This window comes from Papio anubis, chromosome 6, assembly GCF_008728515.1.
Source record: "Papio anubis isolate 15944 chromosome 6, Panubis1.0, whole genome shotgun sequence".
Lineage (NCBI taxonomy): Eukaryota > Metazoa > Chordata > Mammalia > Primates > Cercopithecidae > Papio > Papio anubis.
The window spans coordinates 135274306-135300188 of NC_044981.1; the positions used below are offsets into that span (position 1 = coordinate 135274306).

The 25883-nt window shown below is 35.6% G+C and overlaps 1 protein-coding gene across 1 annotated transcript; it reads right to left on the bottom strand.

The window, feature by feature from the left end:
* Window positions 1-2454: 2454 nt before the first annotated feature.
* On the bottom strand, window positions 2455-25485 carry C6H6orf58 (chromosome 6 C6orf58 homolog). Its single transcript, XM_021937902.2, has 6 exons — window positions 21534-25485; window positions 20242-20328; window positions 18564-18748; window positions 17723-17823; window positions 3997-4235; window positions 2455-2735 (listed from the first exon to the last, which is right to left on the bottom strand). The coding sequence occupies exons 1-6, from the start codon at window positions 21832-21834 to the stop codon at window positions 2656-2658; spliced, it is 993 nt and encodes a 330-aa protein (XP_021793594.1). The 5' UTR covers window positions 21835-25485; the 3' UTR covers window positions 2455-2655.
* Window positions 25486-25883: the final 398 nt, after the last annotated feature.

Consider the following 25883-nt stretch of genomic DNA (forward strand, 5'->3'; position numbering starts at 1 on the left):
CTAGAATAGAAAACTGGATCTAAGGGATCTGGAAGCAGATGATAACAGAAGTTAAAAGGCACAACACAGGTGAGCATGACTGATTCCTGCCAATTAAGCCTAGCTTCTCATTCCATGGATAAAGATCACACTAATATCCATGGCATAAATGAGGTCTAGGGAATTCAAGGCTGCTGACAGCAGGGGTGATAAGGCATACAGGGGTAAGAGCAGATACTCCCATCCCCTAGGCCACCCTGTTAACATGGTTGAAAGTCACTTTAACACCTCTGGGTGGCACCCTGCTGTGGTCACCAAGACTCGGGTATACAAGGACAGAGGGGAGAAAGAGGAACGCCTCATTTTCCCTCTCTTGTATGCGCTGGATATTTGATAGGAAGAGAAAGGAACCAGGGACACCTGCTCCCCTCTTTCTAGAGAGTAGCCATTCATCTTTAGTCTGTACCCCTTTTGAATGCATTCTGAACCCCTGGGACTCCTCTGAAAAAATTCCTTCTTTTTTCCTTTATTTTCATCTATCCCTTTCACTGATAGTTAATTGTGTCTCCAAACTACAGGACCCTCCCCTCAGATGCATCCTCCAAAATGGGAAGAGTTAACTTCTCAAAACTTAAACTGATTGGCTTAGAATTGGGCTCAGGGGAAGGGAACACAGAAGCCTAACATGCTGACAAGAGGGTAAAAGTTTTTATTACTGGTCAGGCTTTTTGACACCCCCTCTCCTTGCGCAAACTGGTAAAAGGCCTCAGGATTTTTGAGGTGTGCTTACCCCTCCCTTATTCCATTTCTATGTATGTTTTCTAATAACCCAGTTTGTCTCTTCTCACCTTCAGACCATCAAAACCCAAACAATCATGCAACCAAAGCCTTTGTCTATGGCTCCTTTTGCCAGGAACCCTTAGGCCTCTGAGGGAGCTCTGACTGCCATTTCCCCAAAATAGCACCCCCTGTCAGCAGGAAGCAGTGAAGATCTGTCTTTATCCTTAACCTTATCCTTATCCTTGTCCTTATTCTAAGGGCAGTTAGATGTACTTCTTTAGCAGGGGAATGATAGAGACAGGAGGCAATCAAGGGTTTCCCCGGTAAAGCCCCACTCTCAAGCCTAAAATAGCTCAAAGGCTGAAAAACCAGACTGCTGGTCCTGGAGAATCTCCAATCGGCCCGCGCGCTAGGGCGACGGGGTGGAGCCTTGGGAAGTTCGTGCTGTTTGCAGGGGGTAGGAGCCTGACCTCTCCTGTTCCTGTGTGGTAACCTGGGATTCAATCTGTGACATGGGGACCTGTTAACAGGAACCCCTCTGTTTTGCTGAGTTTTTTCCTTTTCACCAGTAAATTCCATTTCCCCTCCCCCTTCAAAGTGTCTGCAATTCTAGTCTTTCCTGGTCATGTGACAGGAACCCAATTTTTTCTACACTAGCTACCCTTATATTTATGCTTTTATTGACTCCCCAAAATAATCTAGCAATGTAGGTTTTATAATCTTAATTCTAACAATAAGTAAACTGAAGCACAGACAGTGCTAGAAAAATGGCCCAAGCTCAACTCAACTGGCAAACTAGAGTTGAGTTTTTTGTTTGTTTGTTTGTTTGTTTGTTTTTGAGACAGAGTCACTCTGTTGCCCAGGTTGGAGTGCAGTGGTGCGATCTCGGCATCACTGCAACTGCTACCTCCAGGGCTCAAGTGATTCTTCTCCCCCAACCTCCCAAGTAGCCGGGATTACAGGCACACACCACCACGCCCATCTAATTTTTGTATTTGTAGTAGAGATGGAGTTTCACCATGTTGGCCAGGCTGGTCTCAAATTCCTGACCTCAAGTGATCTGCCCGCCTCAACCTCCCAAAGTGCTGGAATTACAGGCATGAGCCACCATGCCCAACCATTGCCGAGATTTAAACTACATCTTTCCTAATCCAGTACCCATCTGTTCAAACCAATTTGTCCAATTTCATTTTCCAACAGTTAGTGGGTAGATTTAGTCTGTGAATGAGACCCTGGGAAAACTTTCATATGAAAGCTCTATGTCAGCTCTAGAAATCACCACCTCCTGGCCAGTGTATTCTCACTCATTAATTATACATTTTATATATAATGAATTCATTGTCAAGTGTGGGTGAAAGGAGGGGAACTCTATTGTATAATTGCTGTAAACTTGTGGTCAGCAAAAACACAGAGAAAACTGACACATGAGTTAGTGTATTCTATTTTCCAGTTCAATTTTATGAACTTAAAAAATTTAAACTGCCTTTCAGTATTTTATTTCAAAATGATCTGTATTTTGTTTATAAATCAGCAATATATATTAGTCTAAATGTCATGAAATTTGATGATAGTATAACAACAAAAGAGCTATACGAGTTTAATATGTTTGTTAATTTCTCAGTTTTTTTGTAGCATAATGCAATATACTTTTATCTTAAACATTTTAATTATTAATGAATTTTAAAATCATGAGCAAAATCATCACTTTTAATTTGAATGCATTTAAGTTTTTAATACATGTACAAGATCTTAACAAATAAGCATAAATCAAAAACATCAGAAACAATAAAACTACATGGTCATGATTACATGAATTTTTTGAAATTACTGATTGTCAAGTTAAAGTTTTTCATTTTTAATTCATTAATCATTTCCTGAAGTTTCAAGTTAAATGTTTCAGGAGTTATTTCCGTAAATTCTAGAGCTAGATTCCGAATGACCTCTAGATACATTAGATTTTTCTGTACGAAGATAACCTGTAAAAGATACAAAATTATTACATGTAAACTCTTGCAAATTTTTTAAAGTACTTTTTGGCAATATATGGCTCATAATTTTATTTCATTTCCTTTCTACTAATTTAGGGGTAAAATCGTAAATTATACAAAGAAAAGTAAACATGGCATGTCATTCATTGCATTACTGGCAATACCATTTGGCAATATCTGACTTACCAACTTTATTTCATGTTCTTCCTATGAATTTGGTGGTAAAATAATACATTATGTAACAAAAGATATATATAAAATGTCATTGTTATATTATTGGCAATAACTAATAATAACACTAAACATCTATTAAACAGAATAAATCAGATCAACTCATTTTTTGGGAAAAAGCTCCAAGAAAAACTTTCACAGAGTGAAGGAGACTTGCTCTGCTACTCACTCACTGTGTGAAGGAAAGCTGCCTACTGACAGAGAATGCCACACTAAAACCAAAGGAAAAACTTCAATTGTATGAAGTCTATAAAGTGTTTGGATGTTTTTGTTACTCTAACTGATGCAGAGATTTTTTTACAACATAGGTTTAATTTATTCACGTTTAATTTCCTCCATTTTTATCTTTCAGACTCGATGTTTTTGCTTTGAAAAACATTAATAATATAATTATGTTTTAAGTTTGGCTCAATGCTTCAGTGCATGTATGGCAAATGGGAATGATACAGTCACTTTCAAACTGGTAGATAAAGAATCCTCTGGTTTTTTTTTTTACTCACTAGAAGGTCCAGCATTTGAAGGGCTGGAATAAAACCCTTCTTCCATGACTAATAGAACTGGATCAAGGGAACTCAGGTAAGCCAAATTGCTAGTAATTTCATTAATAATGGCAGGTTTTCTTTTGAAATGTCTTCATTTTCTTTAAGAGCAAAGTAGAAAGTTTTTTTTTGTTTGTTTGTTTGTTTTAAAAAAAAGATCTGATGATCAAAATAAGGAATATATATCAGTATGTAGAACAAAAAAAAGAGTGTTTCAGTTGGTTTGCCAACTTCAAGTTTCAACATGGTCTCCAGATGAAAGGACAGTCCGTATGTAAGAGGATTAAAATGTGTGCTCATTAAATGGTTCTAGATATCAAGAGTGATTATTGCTAAAGGAATGGAATGGATACCCACAGGAAATCATAACTTTATTTTTGGAGTGCTGTAATGTTTATATCATTGATTTAATTATTATTTCTTCCTCTACTTTTTCAACATAATATTGATTTTTAAAAGTATTCTTTTAAGGGTCTTACCTGTAGATTTATCCACATTGCCAAGCACATTTAGAATAAACAGGACTACATTCTGAAAAGGAGTAAAGTCACTGATGAAAGGGGCTACATCAGTATTAAGAAGAATTCGCGGCGGCAGGCCCTTCTGGAACTTAGATGTTCTTATCAAGGTTGTAGGAAAGAGGACTGCAGCTAAATAATCCACAGCCAGTACCCAACTTCTCTCAAAATGTGCTTCTGTTTTAGAATAATAATCATATCTAAAAGACAAATGGAAAAGTACTTAATTATAATTAGTCACCTCAGAATTTCAACCTCATTACCTTCAGAAAAAATTGGTTCCTGCCAACAAACTAAATTCATAATTTTATAATTTAGAAAATAGGATTGATAATGTGATGACTTTATTCCATCCCTCAGGAGGTGTGAAGATGGCTCATTAAACTTCTAAATCTAGGAAGAATCATCTCATTAATTGTTTGCATTTTACATTGCATTTTATGTTCTTTAATTCAGCACATTATACTTGAATACCACCTAATAACCAAAAGTAAGGCATTTTTAAATCATACTCTTTGCCAGTGTAGAGATAAATATCAAAGGTCTAAAGCAAAATTTTTGCTAGACTCAAATATCCTTTGTGAAACTGTTGATTTCTTGAAGCCATGGAATCCTAGAAACATTGAGCTTTGAGCTTTGTAGAAAAAAAGATGTCTGATTTTTACTATCTAATTTCTAAATAATTGGCATTTTCTACCACAGGAAGCCTCAGGTAGGAAAAAAGCCTTTGTAATTGTTAGAAAAGACTCTGTAATTATTACAAAAGCCTCTGTAACTATTTTTCCCCATAATAGGTGAGAAAGTTTAGCTTCCCCTAAGAAATGGGGACAAATAATTACAATGGAAAGATTAAAGGTATATTCAGTAGTTTTAAAACTATAAAAGTCACTTCTTCTGTTTCTGTCAGCTGTTTAATCATGCTGAACAACTTGTAGTTTTGCAAACAGACTTGTTTTCCCTGAGACTCACCATGTGGTTCACCAGGTACTCACCATGTGGTTCACCAGGTACATTGTATACTCACCATGTGGTTCACCAGGTACATTCTGTTTCAAGTCTCATCATAGATATTATGTTCCTCACAAAGCTTTCCAGCCCACCTGAGGTGGAATCTACCACTTTCTTCTCTTCTATATTCCCATAACATCATATCATTCACATATTTGAAGATTTTTTTCTCTAGTTATTTCTATTATAATGTCTAGAAATTAGATTATCTGATTTTATTTTGACAGCAACATAGAAAGGATCCATTAAACAGAAGGTGCTTGCATTATGCTTGTTGAGATTAAATAAACTATAACATAACACAGATAATACCCGTTGTCTGTTTGACTCCCATGCTTGTGGGAATCCTCCCTGCTCTATAATTTGAAGTGGTAGGGTGGGCAGAGTTGGATTGTTGATAACAGAAGTGTTTGGTCTGGATTCAATTCCCCTTGATACGTTACAGTCACCCACCAAGTAAAGATGAAAGGAAATGTGAAGTCATAAAGATTTTGAGCAAGGGCCACAGAGCTCCAGTAACAATGTACTAAACAAATTGGAAGTAAGTCAGAATCACTGGGAGAGATGGGATGAGGGCACCAGTTCAATACACAGAAATCACAAGAGCAGTGAAGAAATTCAACAAACTCTTCAAATGCATCAGTTGAATGATTTGTTGGTCAGTTCACCTAATGATCAGATAGAATGTAGTCACTAAAGAAAGAATTAAAGTACACTTGAAATAGTTCACATAAAGTAGAAGCACAGGTATACGTAAGTCAGCCAATCTGAGGATACAGAGCCACAGAGTTATATCTGAGTATATGCAAGCTACAAAATACTCAGTATTGTCTCAAGTAAATGCTCCTTAATATATATTTACCTAACGAAAGTAACTGATGAGCTTTTAGAGTTATTTCACAGCATGTAATAGATTGCACCCATGGCCCCAGTTCTTTACCAATCCCTACAATTCTGTCTTCTGCTTTGTAACTTTCAGTACTGGTTCTTCCTACATTAGGTGATAGGCAGAAATTCCCACTCCTGACTCAGTCATGTAACTTGACATAAAAAATATAATATTAACTAGTTTGTCATAGCATAAACTTGAAATGCATTTTCACAATTTGGTTATTCTTTCTTGCAATTCTGCCATCACTATGGAAAACAACCAGGCTTGTCTGATGTAGAATGAGTCAGGGAACAGAGCTGAGCTTCCCCAGTCATCCTTGCTGCAGCCAATCAAAATCAGCCAACATGAGTGTGAACCCAGGAAAGACCAGCAGAGCTGCTTATTTAAACCCCAGACATCTGAGCAATAAACACAGTTGTACAACACTGAGGTTTCGTGGTTGTTGATTGGGCTGCTTTCTTTCAAACAGAGCTAACTTAACTCAGGGCCACACACATAGTAAATGCTGCAGGGCCCTGTTTTAAACCCTGTCAATCTATCTGCCTTTAAAACCCATGTTCTTTACTACTGCTTTTTGTCCTGGTGATAATAGTTACTTTATATTGAATATTTCTCATATGCCAGTAGTACATTAAGCATAACTTATGAATTTCTTAATTAATCCTCAAAATTGCACTATGTGGCATATACTATTGTTATTGCTATTTTAAAAATAAGAAAATTGAGTTTCTCCCAGTTTGAATTCCTAGGTCAAAAGAGCCAGGATTTAAAACTCAGGTCTGTGTAACTTCAAAGCAAAGCGTCTTAATTTGTACACTATTACTTCATTTCAAGGAACAATCATTAGCCTTGAATCTTGTAATATGAATTCATAGACCTTGACAAACCAGACCTCATAAATAGGTAGATTAACAAATCAGAGCACATAAGTGGGCATTTGAAATCTTCCATAATAATCATATTAAAAGATTTACCTTTCACCAATATAAGGCTTTGAAACTATTCAAATTGCCTGAGGAACTATTATTAAACTTTCAGTGAGGTGAATTAATAGAAAATATGTATTTTTTGCTTTATTAATAGTGCACCTATATATAAATTTATCCATAACACAATATTTTATTATATTCTGAACTGATCCCAATTAAAGAGATAATAGAAGGGAATTTTTTTTTTTTTTTTTTTTTTTTTGAGACGGAGTCTCGCTCTGTCGCCCAGGCTGGAGTGCAGTGGCGCGATCTCGGCTCACTGCAAGCTCCACCTCCCGGGCTCACGCCATTCTCCCGCCTCAGCCTCCGAGTAGCTGTGACTACAGGCGCCCGCCACCACGCCCGGCTAGTTTTTTGTATTTTTAGTAGAGACGGGGTTTCACCATGTTAGCCAGGATGGTCCCGATCTCCTGACCTCGTGATCCACCCGCCTCGGCCTCCCAAAGTGCTGGGATTACAGGCTTGAGCCACCGCGCGCGGCCTATAGAAGGGAATTTTTAGGTAAAAGAGTTTTTTTAGTAAAAATGCTGTTTTTAACAAATACTTGTACTTTTGCAACCTACCAAATCTCCATTAAAATGACAGAAGAAATAAAATCAGAACATGTGGGGAACAACAAGATTTTGGAAGCTGGAAATTGAAAAGAACTAGTTGAAAAGATTTAATAGAATCAAGAAAACTAAATTTTAAGCAACCAGAGAGGAAAACAGAAGAATAATGCTAATATAATTTGTAGAATTCTCCTCGATTTAAGTCTGAGTAATACTCTCTGGGTGAAAGGAGATTGCTAAAATCAGGGAGATTAAAAGACTTTAAAGAAGCAATCATATACAAAGATTTCCTTCCAGATTTCAAATAGTAGGTAACTACCACTGCTCGCCCTGGAAAGGGTAGAACAGAGGGTCGTTGCACTGTGTGAACTAATCATGGTTGAAGGTAGGAACACCACCTTGGATACAGGGGATGTAAGTGGAAATGATATACTGAATGCAAAGACGCCCTCCCCTTGCTTCTTCATTCTCTCTTGACTTTCAATAATACTAGCAGTCACGCCTTGACTTCTGAAGCAGGTGAATGAAAGTGTCTCTTCTGGAAACTGGGTGAGCTCAAGAGAAAAGACTTGAAGTTATTGGAACCATAGTGTTGAGACAGCCAAATGCCTAGGTAGATAAAAAGGGGACCCCAGAGAATCTCCAACCTGCCCCACAAGTGTTTACATCAGATGCTTTTGTGCAGATAAGGAAACCTGCCCAGGGCCTTGTCTGAGCATGCCCGCATACTCACTGGTGGCATGAGGTGGAGCCACAGGGAATTTGCACCTTACACAGGGGAGGAGCCTGCTCTTTTCAGCTGGAGTGGTGGCCTGGTGTTCAAACTGTGAGGTAGGAAACCTGCTAGCAGGACTCTCTCTTAGTTTGCTGAGAATAATTTTTCCTTTTTCCTTTTTGCCCCATAAATTCCATTCCCCTCACCCTTCAAAGCGTCTGTGCCTGACTTTTCCTGGTTGTGTGACAAGAACCCATTTTTTTCCTACAATAGTGTCAATATTTAAAAGGTTACCTAAACAACCCAGCAAGATTACTTGAGAGATATGTTCTTAGTTGAAAATTTCCACTCACACAGTCAGGTCTTCTAAGTGATTCTTTTTAAATTTGAGTAGACAGTCAAGTATTACCGGATACCTGAGGAAAGCTACTAACATGAATAGAGACACCAAAACAAAATAGACCTCCAGCAACCCCCAGAAGCACCAAGTAACCAAGCAAAGGTCCTTTCCAGGGCTCATTGTGCTCACTGAACCCCTGCACCCACTCACCTGCATTCTCCCCGTCCCACAGGGCATTTGAACATGGTGGCCAAGTAAGCAAGCCACACCCTTGCTACAAGTCCTGCAAAGTGGTCCAAGGAGCTCTCTCATCTCAATAAGATCTGTTTTGGTCTATATGTTCATGTATGTCTGTATGCAAGATATATATGTGATATTTTTCTATTTCCTTATGATAGTGTCAAACTTACACTCTTACAGCAACTGGGGTTATGGGTGAGTTCTTTCTTAGATTCAAACTCCATGAACTTGTGTTTTAAGCTCTTTGAATTCATTTGAGCATTTTTTTGATCTGGACCATATTTAAAAGTCATTACAGAAACAGGAGTGGGTCCTATAGGGAGGCCTCAGGTGTCTGACTGGGTCAGACAGAAACTGGACTGCGTTCAGTAGGTAGGTCTCGTTACCAAAAAATAGGAAATCATGATTTCATCTGGATGCAAAGATTCTGGAACTCCTCCATCTGGAACTTCAGCCAATTTAATGTTAAAAAAATTAAAAATAAAATAAAATAAAAAGAACTATGGACCCAGAAGTTATGCTTTTCTAGAGAAATGGGTGAATCTTACCAACAGTTAGAATTACAGTGGCCACAGTGAGAAAACTCCTTACAAAATGCAAACAGGTGCTTGTCTTCATAGTTACAACAGCTCCAAGGACAAAAAAGACTTATTCACGCCTATTTTAAAACCCAAACCAAGAGGGGCCCAAACTAAAGAAATTTGTGCATTGAGATGTCTGCTTTTATTGTAAACAGCCAAGCCGTTGTAAAAAAAAAAATAACTGTCTATTTTTACACCAGCCATCTGACGAATCCACTCCCTTTGTCTGTACTGTTTCCCCACCAGAAGAAACCACAAAGGCTTCACTTTTGGCATAATAATCAACCATTCCCTCAGAAAGAAAAACCCTGAATGGTGGATTTTGGGGGAGGAGAGGGTTCATATCAAATCTGGAAAGTCCCTGTGTTCAATCCTGTCTAATTGACACTTTGATCATTTTCAGAAAAACATTTGTAAGAATTAGCCCTCTCTGTTTTTTCAGTTTGATCCTGCTTCTCCCATGGTGGCTTCTCAGTGAACTGAAACTGTGCTTTTAAAACCCCTGCTCGTTATCCGTGCTGCCAATTCTGTTTACCTCTTTCTTGCTGTCGTAATCTTTACTACACCCCAAAACTCTTTCTTGAAAAAACAACTACTTATTGGTCTGTCATTCAATTGTGAAAACAAACTAACCTAAAATATTAATTAATCTGTGACTATAAGATTAAAAGTTTCTGTGCTGAGTATGGACATAAAAAAATTCTTGACTAATATGAAAAAATCACATCTGTAAGGAAAATCTCAATTTGTAAGACTGCCTCCTTTTCTACACTGGCAACAAAAGGAGGACTAGGTCACTAGAAATTTACAATGAAAAAGGCATTGTTTTAAATCTACATAACAAGCCCTGCCTTTGTTTAAGGTACTGTTCATGGCCATTGTGCCTTAACTGGGCCTTTACCTATATCCTTATTTCTTGGTTTAGGCAAATGATGTTATTTAAACTTGAAGTCTAAGCTCTTTATCTCTGAAATATAAATTTTCTACCTGCCTTTATGTAAGAGACATTCCTTTGGAAATGCAAATTTAGAGAGAGCTAAGGAAAAAACGAAAACGAAGGAACTATTCAGAAACTTGTAAGTGAACACTTCCAAAAGTTTTATCTTTTTCTTCTCTCTGTCACTCACACACACACACACACACACACACACACACACACACACACGTAAAGGAGGGTTTTGGCCATATGGGCACATAGCCTGCTTCATTGGCCAGAAAAAGACAATTTTGGATCCAGATATTCTTTAATAAATTAATGAGTGTGTATTACTGTAGCTGGCACATGACTAAAACTTTTAGAATAAAATCATAATGATATGGACAGGAGGCAGAGAAATACTGGGTAGAAGAGGGCAGTTCCCCAGCAAAGTCCCCACCCATAAGCCTGGGCCCATGGCCCTAAATGAGAACTTCACATCTCTGTTTTCCCACCCAAATGTTGCTTTTTCCAAAACTACTCTGGCCCTCCATGTCCCCCATCCCGTACCCATAAAAACCCCAAACTCCACTGGCAGAGGAGCAGAGTGGTGTGGCAGAGAAGAAGAGAAGAAACATTTGTACATTGAAAAGGCAGCAGGATAGTCAGAGAGGAGTTGTTATCTTCCCACTTCATCCCCTTTCCAGCTCCCCATTTATCCCACTGAGAGCGGCCTCCATCAATCTATAAAATCTCTGCATTCACCATCCTTCAGGTCCATGTGACCTAATTCTTCCTGAACACTGGACAAGTACCCGGGTACCAAGAGGGCAGGATGTAAAATCTGTCACCCTGACTTTTCACTGAGCTGGTTAACACTTAATCATCCATGGACAGTAACTACTGAAAGAGCATTAATTGTAACACACCCCTAGATGGTACCATTAGGCCAGAGCCCAAAAGCACTTGCCCCAGCCTTCAGCCCTGGCACCCACTCACCTGCATGTACCCCATCCCACAGGGCATTTGAACATGGTGGCCAAGTAAGCAAGCCACACCCCTGCTATAAGTCCTGCAAAGGGGTCCAGGGAGCTCTCCCATCTCGATAAGATCTGTTTTGGTCTATATGTTTATATATGTCTGTATGCATGATATATATGTGATATTTTTCTATTTCCTTATGATAGTGCCAAACTTAAATTATGAAAGAGCTGTATTTAATTGACTCAAGGAAAATAAGTGCCTATATAATTTAAGTATTATTTCAGAAAAACAAGAACTAACCCAAATGCTTTGCACATTTACATTACTACAGTAAACCTGGTAGAAAAAAATAAGCTTATGTCATCTCTATATTACAAAATTTGTAAGACAAAAAAATAAGCAAATCACTAGCTGATTAACATTTGATTTTTATGAGCCATTCAAACATAATTTTAAAAACAGGTAAGTTAAATGGACATAAGCAAGATAAAATTCCCATGTAAAAGATGTCCTTTGTATACCAAAATTTTTTTCTTAACAGCCTTATCATCGAGAATGGAAAGTTGAGGCTGAGGGAAGTCTATACAAACAACAATTTAATTCTCAGGCCCAAAAAGAAAAAAACCTGAAAAATAGTGTCAGCAAAGAGAGTCAAACTTTGTAAAATATTTGAAGGGATTTATTCAGAGACAAATAAGAGTGACCATGGCCCATGACATAGCCCTCAGGAGGTCCCAAAAACATGTGCCCAAGGTGGCTGGGGTGCAGCTTGGTTTATACGTTTTAGAGAAGCATGAGACATCAATAAAATACATTTGAGAAATACAATTGTTTGGTCCAGGAAGGCGGGACGATTTGAAATAGGGGGATGGGGGTGGATCCAGGCTATAGGAAAATTTAAACATTTTCTGGTTCAACAATTGTTTGAGTTTGTCTAAAAACCTGGGATTAATGAAAATATTCAAGTTAAAATAAAAGAATGTGATGACTACGGTACTTTTGATGTCTCATAGTGGCTGCTTTAGAGAAAATAGATAACAAATATTTCCTATTCAGACCTTTAAAAAGTGCTAGACTCTCAGTTAATCTCTTCAGGACTGGGAGGGCCTGGAAGAAAAAGATCTAGCTATGTTAACAGAGATTCTTTACAAATGCAAATTTCCCCCACGAAGGACAGCTTTGCAAGCCATTTCAAAATATGGCAAAGAAACATGTTTTGGGGTAAAATATTTTGTTTTTCTTCTTTGTCACATATGCCATTGTCATGTTGGAAAGTAAGTTATGATACATAGGGTTAAATAAAACCCATCTGATGACAATTTATGGTTCATAGGGCATGACTCCTCAGACCCCTTAGGTAGGAATTTGGGCAAGATTTTAAAAAATCAAAGCTTAGTCTTCAATAGAGATAATATTTTGCCTCTTCTACAGTTTTTTATTGCAGAGGGACCAAAGGTATTTGGGACGGTTAATAAACGTATTTTGTGCCACACTGACAAATTCACCAGGAGAAAACACACGCTCCTGGAAAGTATAATTCATAGATTTATTAGTCTACAGATTACTGGTACAACAGTTCACAATTGCTTGTTTCCTAGTGTTTACTGGAAATTAAGGTAAATAGGAGTTAAGATTCTTAATTATATATAACTGAAATAGTTAGAAATAAAGAAAACAAAGCTATATGCAAGTAGACAGGTAAAATGTGCTTTTGGTAAGAAAAACTATAATGTATGAGGATGTTTTGTTTTGTTCAAGAAACAGAAGAGCAAATTTTATACTGGTATAGAATGACCTGTTGTTCCAAAATGAGAAGAGAAGAAGTATAGGACAAAAATTGAATGTATAAGAAAGTTATAAAAGGTTTGTGAAAGATAAATCTTGTGAAAAAATTTGTGTTGATCAAGTTGGCTAAAATTAGAAGAGAATTATTTCTATGTTTTTCTAAAAATTGAGCATTAATATCAAAGGTACACTGATGCAAAATTAGAATTTGTTTCCTTGTGTTAAGCCAAGGTTTTCTTGGAGTATTGGTCTGTTCTTAGTAGGACATTGTGAAAAGTTTTTCTTTATCCTGGAAGTAATTGTCCTAGAAAACAAAGATTCTGCATTTTACTAAGATAATTTCCTGTGCTTCATGTTGTCTTCATTTGGTTTTTTGATCATGTAAACAACTGAGTCCTCTCTATAAAAGATCGAAGGTTTTTCTATAACTGTAATTTTTCTGTGTTTGCCTTCAAAATCTTTAAATTATCACTCTGGTTAAAATGGATGACTATTAATATTTAGAAGTGATCTGTGATCCTATTTTATCAAGTATTTTAAACCTTTGATATTTTTGGCAAGCTTCCAAAAAATGAAATTCTAAATCAAGTATTTTTATTGACCTCAAATTAACTTTGGGATTTTGCAGGTGAGCCTTTGGAACAGCTCAGAAAGATAGCCCTCCTTATAAAAAGAGAGATATTAAAGTAATTGGGCCTATTTGATAAATAAGATGGAAAGCATTATCAAATAATAAGTAATGTTAAACTTTCTTTAAGTTGTATTTGTATGGATGTGTTATTAATATATGTTCCAGAAATTTTATGAAATTCCTAGAAATCTGATCATTCCATTGGACCGAATGAGAACTCCTAGAACTGTTACAAAGAGACTGATTGATTCATAAAACTTCTAACCAACATCAAGTCAAACAAGAATTAATTGATTACTAAGAAAATGCTTTGGCAGATTTTCATGCTATGTCAGCCAGAAGTGAAGTTGTTTCGATAAGCAATTTGAACAAATATCATGAGACTGACTCAAGTCAAATTACCTATGATAACCCATTTAGTAAGCAAGCTATTGACCTGATTTGGAAATACAAAACTGACTTTTTTTTTTTTGGAGATGGAGTCTCACTCTGTCACCCAGTCCCCAGTCTCTGGAGTACAGTGGCGCAATCTCAGCTCACTGCAACCTCTGCCACCGGGTTCAAGCAATTCTTCTGCCTCAACCTCCCCAGTAGCTGGTACTACAGGCATGCGGCACCATGCCTGACTAATTTCTGTATTTTTAGTAGAGACGGGGTTTCCCATATTGGCCAGGCTGGTCTGGAACTCCTGACCTCATGATCCGCCCACGTTGGGCTCCCAAAGTGCTGGGTGTGCCAGTCAAAACTGACTTTTAAAAAAATATTTTTTTAAAAATTAAAATTTTAATTTATAATATATAATATATAATAAATATATTAAATATATATATAAATTCAATGTTAAATATGGACTCATGGAATGCACAGATGGCCTCCTAGTCCTTCCTGGGTTCTAAAAACTTCCATTATTAAAAGCTCTATACTCATCAAGGAAGAGATAAAGTAATCCAAATTATGAGGAAAATATTGGTGGAGTGACTATTCTGAAATGAGGAAAATATTGGTGGAGTGACTATTCTTATCACCAATATTTGGTTTGTTAAACTGATAATGCTGGTAATATAATAAAAACCTCAAGTGATACATTTTTGGCACATGCTGGATCATTTGAACACAGACAAATATATTTAATTCATTTGTCACCTTCAGTGCATATTTTCTGGTTTTATAGGTGTTTTTCTATGCAGGAAGGCTAATGCTATAACAATAGTGAAAAGGTTATTGGAAAGTGTCTTTATGGGGCATTCCTGGAAACATCTCTAGCAATATAGGTACTCATTTTACCAGAAAAGTTGTAAAACAGTTTAAAAAGGTATTAGAAACACAGTGGCATTAGACAAAGCTAATGGAATTTGTTGGATTGCATTGGTAAAAGGTCCTACTGATTGATAGCAATCAAATCCACTTCTGTAGGAAAAGACAGATTGACTCTGTGAAATAGTTATTGGAAGGCCTATGTCTCTAATAATAAAACCTCATATATCTCATGTTTTTCTAAATTCTGATATGACTCAAAATTGTGAGACTTCAATGCATTTTGCCAAAGCATATTTTCACCAGATGAAAGAAGCCCTTTGTGGCCCACCAACTGATAACAACCAGATCATTCATGATCTAGAACCTAGAGATCAGTTCTTTTGGAAACGACACCAAAGAAAGACTGCCCTTGAACTCCATCAGAAGGGACCACACCAAGCTCTTTTTTGCAGCACAACTTCAGGGATTTGAGTCTTGGATCCACATTTCTCAACTTGAGAGAACCCCTCCAGACCCTTGGGACTGTACACCCACTGGAGACCTCTAGGTAAAGCTTACTAGGGACGTTTTTTTTCCCCCAGAAGAAGATGGCATCCTTGATGTAGACAGCTTTCCCAAAATCATGAATAAAGTCTTTTCTCCTCTGTCAACATGAAGTCTTTTCCCCCTTTCCTTTTTGGCCCATGTTTCTTTTCTGTTTATACATGGCAATGTAATGTGATAATGAAGATTTCCTAATCAATTACTTCTGCATGGAACTTAACTGAGTATTGCATATGTCATGTTAAACCTAAATCCTCACGTGATCTTAGAGATACTCTGGTTAATCCTGTAAGAAATTTCACTGATATTCCATGTGCAATATCTAGTTCTTTCTAAACAGCTAGACTTTTAGACTGAAATATTCAGACTGCCTGTTTAAATCTAACAGTAGGCAAAACCTATAATGAGAGTTTGGTAGTTAAATTAAGCCAGAATTGAATTTGAAAAACAAAAGGAAGATAATTCGACGTTTGTAGGCAAATTTATAACCCTAACCTTTAGTTGTTAGTATCTTCTAACCATACAATGATTAAAAAATGAGGCCTTAGACAAATATTACTAATGCTGACTCATAATGCTGACTCATAATGCACAAGGCATCTCAAACAGGAGACTATCTGTAGGGTTCTTCCGGAATATGTTTTTATTTGTGGAGGATTTAACAACCAACCATATATGTGGGCAAATCCATGTCTCAATAATTGCAAAATAAGGAGCCATTGGCAATTAAGGGATTCCAAGGGTACTCCTGTCACTCCATAACTAATTGGAAACTTGATATTGGTCTGTAACTCTTAATTTGAACTATGGAATAAAGAGGAGTTTACCAGCAGGTATGAATTCTTCTTAATGGGTATTGTTGGGTAGAAAATTCCTTCCCTGGCTTTGTATAAATGTAAAGGAGGTTATGCTTAGAAATATGTCTCATGCATTAGTTACTATAGCTGATTCTACTGCAAACGCTATAATTGTCCAGCAAACTTCTTTAGATTTTCTTGCTAAAGGCATATTAGGTAACCAGCTTGCTTTGGACTACCTTTAGGGAGGAATACGTGCACTAGCTAACAATCCCTGCTGTACTTAAGTAAATTCATCAGGTAGAGTAGAAGCTCAGTTGTAAGAAATCAGCAAACAAGCTAATTGGTTAAAACAAGTAGATTTTTATTCTGGCTTATTATTTATATATTTGATTTGTGTTGGTTCAATTGATGGATGGAGGCTCCTTCAGTGTCTTAGTATTAGCCTCCTGATAGCCATCGTAATAGTCTCCCTGGCACACCTTAACCTCCCCAGAGTCTTAAATCCTTTTGTGCAGCTATTCATTCTATGTCAAATGGTCTCACTAAAATTAGAATAATGAAAACATAAAGAGAACATACTAGTCAACTATCCTGATGTGTGAACTGTGAATTCCATACTGATACCAAATCAATCAATGATGAAAGTGACAGAGAGTGGTGTCAATGTCCAAGGTTTTGGTCAACTTCTCAAAATTGAGAGGCAGACCAAAAGGTGGGGAATTGCTAAATTAAATTTGGTCTAAAATTGCCACCATATGTAGCAAACTGCAACTTAATGTAGTTTGTAAACAAACTGCAACCGAACTTAAGAGTATTTTCTTGTAACAAATATGAGTCTCATCAAATCATGGCAGCTGAGCTTCAGCCAATCACAGGCTGCCAACTGATCAAACCATACCTATATAAGGCAAATTTCTCATCACACTATGTCCAAATCAGGCAAATGCTGAGCTGTAACCAATCAAAGTGTTTCTATATGTCATTTTCTTTTTCTGTCTATAAATACTGCCTGCCCACATCACTGGGTGAAGCTCTCTGAACCTCTACTGGTTCAGGATGATACTGATTAATGAATCATTCATTGCTTAAGTGAACTCTGCTATATTTATCTGTCTACAGTTTTTCTTGTAACAGTGTCTATGATTAAATAATAAAGGTCATCTACATATTTATATTTTATTTTGTCTTGTACAATTAGGAAAATGTGTTGCCTGTTGCTTGTTTGTTTGTTTCTTTGTGCAAGGCTTTTTTTTCTCAAAATTTTCCCTTTCTTCATAAAACACCTTTTTAAGCCTGATCATGTTAAAATATTTACACATCCTCATTATAATCTCCAATGGTTAGGCTTATTATTTAATATAAAGATTGAAAAATACTCTAGAAGAAGAAGAAAAATATATAAATAATGCCCAGAATTATTTAGCATATTAAATAAAGATACTTTAAAGATCTTACCCGTCTTCAAAACTTTTGATAGTATCTGCCAAGGTTGAAGTATGTGCAGCCCATAAGTACTTCAACAGATCATCAAACTTACTAAAAGGTGACTGCAAATACTAAGGTAAAGAAGTCAAATGTATTAATATTTAAGCAACTATACAATACTTCTCCCTGAAATTTAGTCATGTTCAGATATATAATTTAGCAATATTCTACATAAAAGAAGAATTTTATTTCTAAGTAAAAATATGTATATGGCCTTAATGCCTAACACTCGTTAAAGAACACAAAAATATCATTAGTTTTAATAATAGCATATGCATCTGTAAGTATTGAACCTCAAGTATTTTCAGACTTTATATTTTATACAGATCATAAGGTCTTTATTTTTTCCTATTAACACTGCTAAAATTACCATAAAATCATGAGTAACAAAAATATCTTATTAAAATATTTCATTAGATCTGAACTAATGCAATAATCTACTAAAGTACTAATAAATATATCTTTTCTTCATTGAGTTTAGTCAAATTTCTTCTAATATCCTAGTGGACATGAAGATTCAATTAATCAGAATAGCCTCTTCACCATTCAGCCAAATATCCTGTATGCTCACCATTTTTTATAATGTATTTGAGGCAAGAAGAATGGATAGATTTATGTTAATGCTGTATTGAGGCAGTAGGTATTAATTACTCAGAGCACTCTAGTATACAATATATTTTTAATATATCATGCATAACAATTTACATTTGCATACTAAGGAAAATATTATGCAATGCACAAAAAAATCCTAGATGAAATGATATGACAAAATAAATTCTCTTCCTATCTCCTAAGATTATAAAGAAGGAACCTGGTAAAAGGTGTTCCACTTGTTCATTGTCTCAAGGAAGGATGAACGACAGCTGGAAACATCATAACAAAACTTCCTCTCATTCTTGGGTGGGGGCAAAAGCCTGACTTCGTCTGATGATATCCCCATTATACCAGAATCAACCGCAGCAAGGAAGGGTAATGAAGACAGAAAATAATTCAAATCTGTAAGAACAAAAGATTTATTATTACCACAAGCACTAACAAATTTCAAAGAGGATATTTTTAAGGAAGGTATAAGTCATTAAAAAAATTCACAGACCCAGAAACATGAAAAAAGCTAACCACTAGGAAAAAAATATTAAGCAAAAATCTCCCTAAGGGTCAAATACATAATTTTGATTGTGTTTCTGTTAATAACCCCATAATCATAAATATATAACATGTTGGCTAAAGTAGTTGACTATGATATTTCAAAACAAAAAGTAATTTTAATGGATTTCATAATAGTCACTTTTCAAAGTATTAAGTAGAAATGGAAGAAAGTTATCAACTTTTTCTCAGAATGGTACAAAACCTCTCATTACGGTTTTATTGTGAATTGTATTTGTAGTTTTCTCTAAAATATTTTAACATGATTATAGCCTTGGTAAATGAATGTTTTCTATTTTATATATGTAAGTTTAATTTGTAACCATGATATAACTACATTTTTATCTTATTTTATGCCTTTAAAGCAAAAATTTTGGGTAAGTTTTGACAATAGATCATTGGATAATTGGACTGACAATCAAAGAAGACTATTTTTACATTTTTAAAAATTTTACCTATGTATAACCTATTCCAGCAGACTCAGACATTTTCATTAGTTGGATATTAGGCTTATACTGGTTTCCACTAGAAATTAGTGACGTAGAATATTTCATCCTAGACAGGCATTTGTGAATGGAGTCCTATGCCACAGTGTAGCTGGCTAGTCCTCCAAACTACTAAACCAATCTAAGAATAACAAACTCTGAATTCTAGTTCTGTGGCCACTACTATTTGTGGGTCTTTTAAAAGAACAATTAGGGATAGTAAGAGGAAAATGCTTAAGGATACATATGGTGTGTGTCGCTCTGAAAAAGTGAAATTTAATGTGGTCATGTTTCTAACTATTGGGAAATACCTCTAAGGATTTGTGATATAAATTGTTTTCATTACTAAAGCATAAAATTAAACGAAAGAATTAGAAAATACCTTCTGGTTATTTTAGCATTAAAGTATATGATTAAAGCCTGAGATTACTGATTGGTATAATGAATTGCAGTAGGTATTAATCTCTGGCATGTTTATGGGTTTCAATATTAACCACATCTGGTCTGAGCAAAATGAAAAAGCATCATTTGTCTTGATGTCTCACTTCTCATCGTTCCTTACTCTGGAGATTCTTTGTTATCAGTTGGACCTCCCATCTAACTGCCAAAACTGGCCCCTCAGAGGCCATTGCTTTTGTAGAATCTTATTTTTGTCATTCTGTGAAAAGCTGAATATGTCCTAAGGAATCATTATTGACGTTGTGGTTGTTAAATCTCTTAATGTGACCTAAAGACCATAAGGTACATTTTTTTTAATAGGAACAAGGTTGTTTTAGTTCTGTCTCTGTCCCTAAGATTTTAGATTTGAATGCTTTCTTTCAGGAAAGGTTAAAATCTATTTTGCCACTTAAATGAACATACCAGCCCACCAACTGTCCACAGAGACGCACATGTGATCTCCAGATTCATAGCCACAGTTTGTCTGTCGGGTTGGATCAGCTAATCTGCCTGGAGGAGAGAGGATGCATAGTTGTATTTATTATACACATTTTGGAACTGGCTGTAACTACTGCTTAACCACATAGATTTTGTTTGTAGATACAAAAGCATTTATTTCTGAATGATATATGTTGGTATTCCCATCATTCTTTTCTATCTTTTATTTTTTAGACCCCAATAAATTTCTTTTCTTTTCCTTAACAACAACACAGTTTTCTACTTTTGAATTATAGGTCCTAAATATTATTTGCTTTTGTAAGGATTCTCTCTTCTATTTCCTCCTCTACCTCCTAATCGAAACTATGAAGCAATATGCATACACATAAAAAGAGATGATCAAGAGTCAAAACAAACCCCTGCTCCACCACTCACTAGCTTGACTTTATCTAAATAACCTCTAATGCCTTAGTTTTTTCATCTACGACATGGGGATAATAATATTAACTACATTATAAGGTTGCGATGTGAGGTGAGAAGAAGCACCAAAGGTGTTTCAAGTGTAATATGCATTATGTAAATATTAGAAAATAATCATTGCTTTTCTTCCAAATGAAATTACTCTTTTTTTAACCTCTCTCACACACACAATATTTTCTTTATTGGCTGTGTTATCAGTGTGGACTGGGAAACAGGCACCACTCTTTCTCATGAGCTTCTATCAACCAGAACAAAAGTATCTTTCAATTCATGCATATTTTATCCCAAAACGTAACTTCTGTCTATACACTGTAAGGTACTTTACTTCCAAGAGGAAGCAAATGTTTTACAGAGAAAGATCCTCATGCACAATGTGATGATTCTTTATAACCTCTTATCATAATTAGAACTCTAAGAAATTCAAACTAATTTGACATCACTTTGTATATCCCCTTGACTGTTCGGTTCATCTCATTGCTTAGAAAGGAGTGTGGCACTTAGTAGAATTTCAATAAATATTTGTGAAATGCTCAATAGATGAGATGTGATGTCTTTTCACAGGTGATAACTATGTCTTATGCCTCATTGAACTTTCTAATAATAATGCAAAACCCACAAAAGAAGGATTTATGAATAAGGAGAAGGATAGGTAGAAAAACAAATACTATAAGGGAAAAGAGAGCAAGATAAAGAATCAATTTTTAAAAGCATGGTAGGGTATATACAGAGTATAATTTCCCAAACACTTCTTAGGTCTACTGGTAGATCATTACAATGAAAAGAAGAATCATTCTTACCTGTCTTATATTGCCAGCCATATTGCAGAGGCAATCCCCATAAAATATTTTGTTCATTTTCTGGTGCAAATTTTGCAAAATACCTGGCCGTCTGGTTCAACAGGATTTTATACATCCCCATTCTCTCGAGGTATACCCACGGATTAATAATGTACACGCTGTTCTCCACCCTGTAGTCACTGAGCTGACCAGGACTCTCCTTCCACAGAGGGGGCTTTATATCTGAGAGATTGGAAGTCCCTGCTAAAGAAGCAGAAAAGTAACCAACTAGTACACAAACCCAGGAAGGAAGAAAAGCCATTGTGCCGGAGCTGGGGATTGAGATTGTGGCAGGGCTTTTATTGGAGAATGGAAGAGGAAGTCATGATATTTGATTACCTGACTTTGCTTTTTTTTTTTTTTTTTCCTGGATAGGGTGAAAATGTAGAGGAAATTGATGTATTAGCTAATATTTAGTATACCTAAGTTTTCCAGCCTCTTCAGTGTCAGAATACTGTGTCAGAACCTAAATACAAAGTTAGGCTTGTTTATAATGTATTAGATAAAACTATTTATCAACAAAAACCTTCCAGAAGTTTCCCAGGCTACATTGCAACTACAAAATACATCACAAATGGCTTTTGAAGCTTCCCTCTCATAAAAAGACTTTAACATATTTCATGGAAAATATTAAATAGCTGAAGATGGAAATACTAGGATTTATAATAATGTGCAAAGGTGTACTAGAAAATATATGTGATCCAGTTGTAATACAACTTTCTGCTTCAAGAAAGAAGCTTAAAGAATATCTAATTAGCTCAATTCAATAGTGAAAGTCAGCCTACTGGGAAAAAAAACCTGCTAGGTAATTCTTAATATCTATTTTTCATTCTTTATTTGTAAAAGAATCATAGAATTTTAGCTGGGAATATGGTTTCCCAGAATTAAGGCTAAATTTCCAGTTTTCTTTGCACAAGCAACCATGTGACTAAGTGTGGACCACAGAGATATAAACAGAAATAGTGTCCACAGTTTCTGGGACATGTCCTAAGATGGAGGGCACATGTCAATTCCTCTTCCCTTCCTGCATGTTGTGGTTTGGATTATTGATGTGATAGTTGAAATTCAATCCCGACACCTAAACACAAGGCACTATTTTAGGGATAAAAGAATGCAAAGTTGGAGGTGGCTTGAGTCCCAGAGAACTGTGGAGCCATAAGATGCCCTTGAATTCCTATATCTGAGTTTTGCCTGAGCAAGAAACACCCTGCTCTCTTGTTTCAACCACTGTTGTTGAGGTTTTATTCACACATTGTCAAAATTCTTGCCTTAGTAATAGGTAATGCAGCTGAAAAGCTCAATTATTCACATGATTAGATCCATATGCTTCGTAGTAGGTCAATGGTAGTGCTCGCTCCTGGCATGGTCCATATTAAACATCCTACAGCATGATTCCACTCTTTTTTCCTGTCATATTATTTACCTAATAGCCATTTGATAATTAATAAATTTTCCGGAATATTAATATAAAAGGGAATGGTAGGAATTGCTATTGTGGATGAATAATGCAATCATTCTGGAATTTTAAAAGTATATTAATCTTTATAAAAATATATACATGAATATGTACTATAAGATATGTTTCTCTAAAACCAAATGCCAGATTGTTCTCAATGGAGAAATCTTAAGAGCACTCCCTTTAAAGTCAGAAATAAAGTAAAAATGACCACCAGCATTATAATCATTTAACTTTTGTTTGAGGATACCAAACAATAAAGTTAGTAAAGATAAATACATTAGAAGTATAAAATTGAGAATGAAGATGTGCTAGTACTTTTTTTATAGATGACATGACAGTGTTCAGAAAATATAAGAGAATAAACTGGAAGGGTAACTACAAAGAAAAAATTTACTAAAGTGGTTAAGAACTAAATTACTATATATAAATCAATAGCTTTTATATATAAAAGCAATTGGGAAATATAATAGACGAAATGGAAGAAAAGTCCTCATTTTAATGTTAACAAAAGGGCCAACATATAAGTGTCTAATTATGATAGATCTGTTTGGAAAAATCTTTAAGACTGTGAAATAATTGAACAGTTTTAAAATCATACAATGTTTCTCAATAGACTCAACCTTATCAACATGTTAATTTAAAAATTTGTACAATAAATGAGAAATATTAATTAACAAGATTTTTAGACATGCTTTCTAGAAAGATTTTTAGAACCACTGAGGCTAAAATTTGTCAAAAAATAAATTGTGAAGAAAATAGAAAAACTCTAATAATAATGGATAATAATAGTGAAAGGAAACTTTCCATAACAGGTATTAGAAGATTATTACAAGCCCTCAAAAATTAAAGTAATACACCACAGTCATTGATGTAATGGTGTAACCAGTTACTCATTAAATAAAACAGAAATACTGAACTATATTGGAGAAAGATTTTAAACGAAGACCAAAATACAATGAGAATTTAATGACGAGCTATACTGGAACTAGTAGTTATTGGAATCCCCATATACAGTGGGAACAAAGTAAGAGTACATTTTGATGGAAAGATATTTGTTAAAGATATAAAAGAAATAATGTCCATAGTAGAATCTGGATCTTCTTGTGCAAAATTATTAATAGAAGAGGAAATTAGTTAGACGCTTACAAACAAACCTCAAGTGAACATCAAACATATCATGGCATGCACTGATAGTTACATAACCTGATATTCACTCTTCTCTTATTTCTTTGTAAGAACACACTTAATCCTTAGCACAACACAGTCTTCCTGGAACAGAGATTATATTATTTAGTCTCACTGCTTGATGTAGCTACATGATAAAGCTGTGGCCAAATTGTTAAGTTGCAGCTTTTAAGGAATCTGCTTTATACCTTGTCCTTTATTCTTTGTTATTTCTTTTTTTTTTTTTTTTAACAGCAGAAAAACTATATTTAAATTGGTGTTTGAGTACATTTCATATGTGTGACATTATGTCACCCAGCACTTCCAAATGTAGGCTTGGGAAAGGTTCCTGATGAAAGTGAAATCTGAGTCACTTCTTGACTGCCCAATGCACGTTATGCACATGTACCCTAGAACTTAAAGTGTAATAATAATAAAAAATAAAATAAAATAAAATAAAATAAAATAAAATAAAGAAGAACTTAAAGTATAATAATAATAAAAAATAAAATAAAATAAAATAAAATATTCTTTGTTATTTCTTCCTCTGCTAGCTGGAATGTAAATGTAACTAGACACTGATGCTGTCTTACATTATGAAGGAGCAAGGAAAGGTAGGAGAACAATAAAATAGAAGACTTTTGATTTCTAGTCTCTACAGCTCTAGAATGTCTACTTCTGATTGCTGGCTCTATGAAAGAAAAAAAATTTCAATTTAAGGCAATAATATATTTTTTGCTGGATTTGTACTGCTTGGAGAACCTAATCTGAACAGACATTCTAATTTTGTCCTTTAACATTTCTGAACCTCATTTTTTCTTAACTATAAAGTAGAAATAGTGTTACATGCTCCTAAATCCACTAATTATAACTCCTTTTCAAGGTAAGTTTCTGATATTTGGGAAGATAATTTGTATTAGATATTGGATAGACAATTACATGTTTGAGTCACCCACATACAATTACTCAAACTCGAAAAGGTCAATGGGAAATAAATACTAATATCCCAATTTACCAATAATAGCTAAGACTTATCAGGGTTAAGGATTTACCCAAAATCACATACAGGTCCCAGATAAGAAAGCCTAATTTTGATTCCAGGCCTGCCTGATGTCAAAGCCAGGGCACTTGTAGGCTGTGTTGTATTATGCCACAAAATACTGATGCAAATAATATTATAGGGAAATTTTAGCTTATTTAGGAGAATAAATTGTGTTCAAAAAAACCTGCATTTTTATGGCACTTGAAGATGTTTTATTCATTTTCCTAGAATGCTGATTGCAAGTGTATATTTATTTATTTATTATTTATTTATTTTGAGATGAAGTCTTGCTCTGTCGCCCAGGCTGGAGTGCAGTGGTGCTATCTCTACTCACTGCAAGCTCCGCCTCCAGGGTTCACACCATTCTCCTGCCTCAGCCTCCCGAGTAGCTGGGACTACAGGTGCCCGCCACCACGCCCGGCTAATTTTTGTATTTTTAGTAGAGACGGGGTTTCACCATATTAGCCAGGATGGTCTCGATATCCTGACCTCATGATCCGCCCCCCTCGGCCTCCCAAAGTGCTGGGATTACAGGCGTGAGACACCGCGCCCGGCCGCAAGTGTTATATTTAGATGGTCATGTTGAGGCAACTTTCAGGAGATTGAAGACAGGGGATCTGTAATGTCAACTTAAGCTTGTTACTAG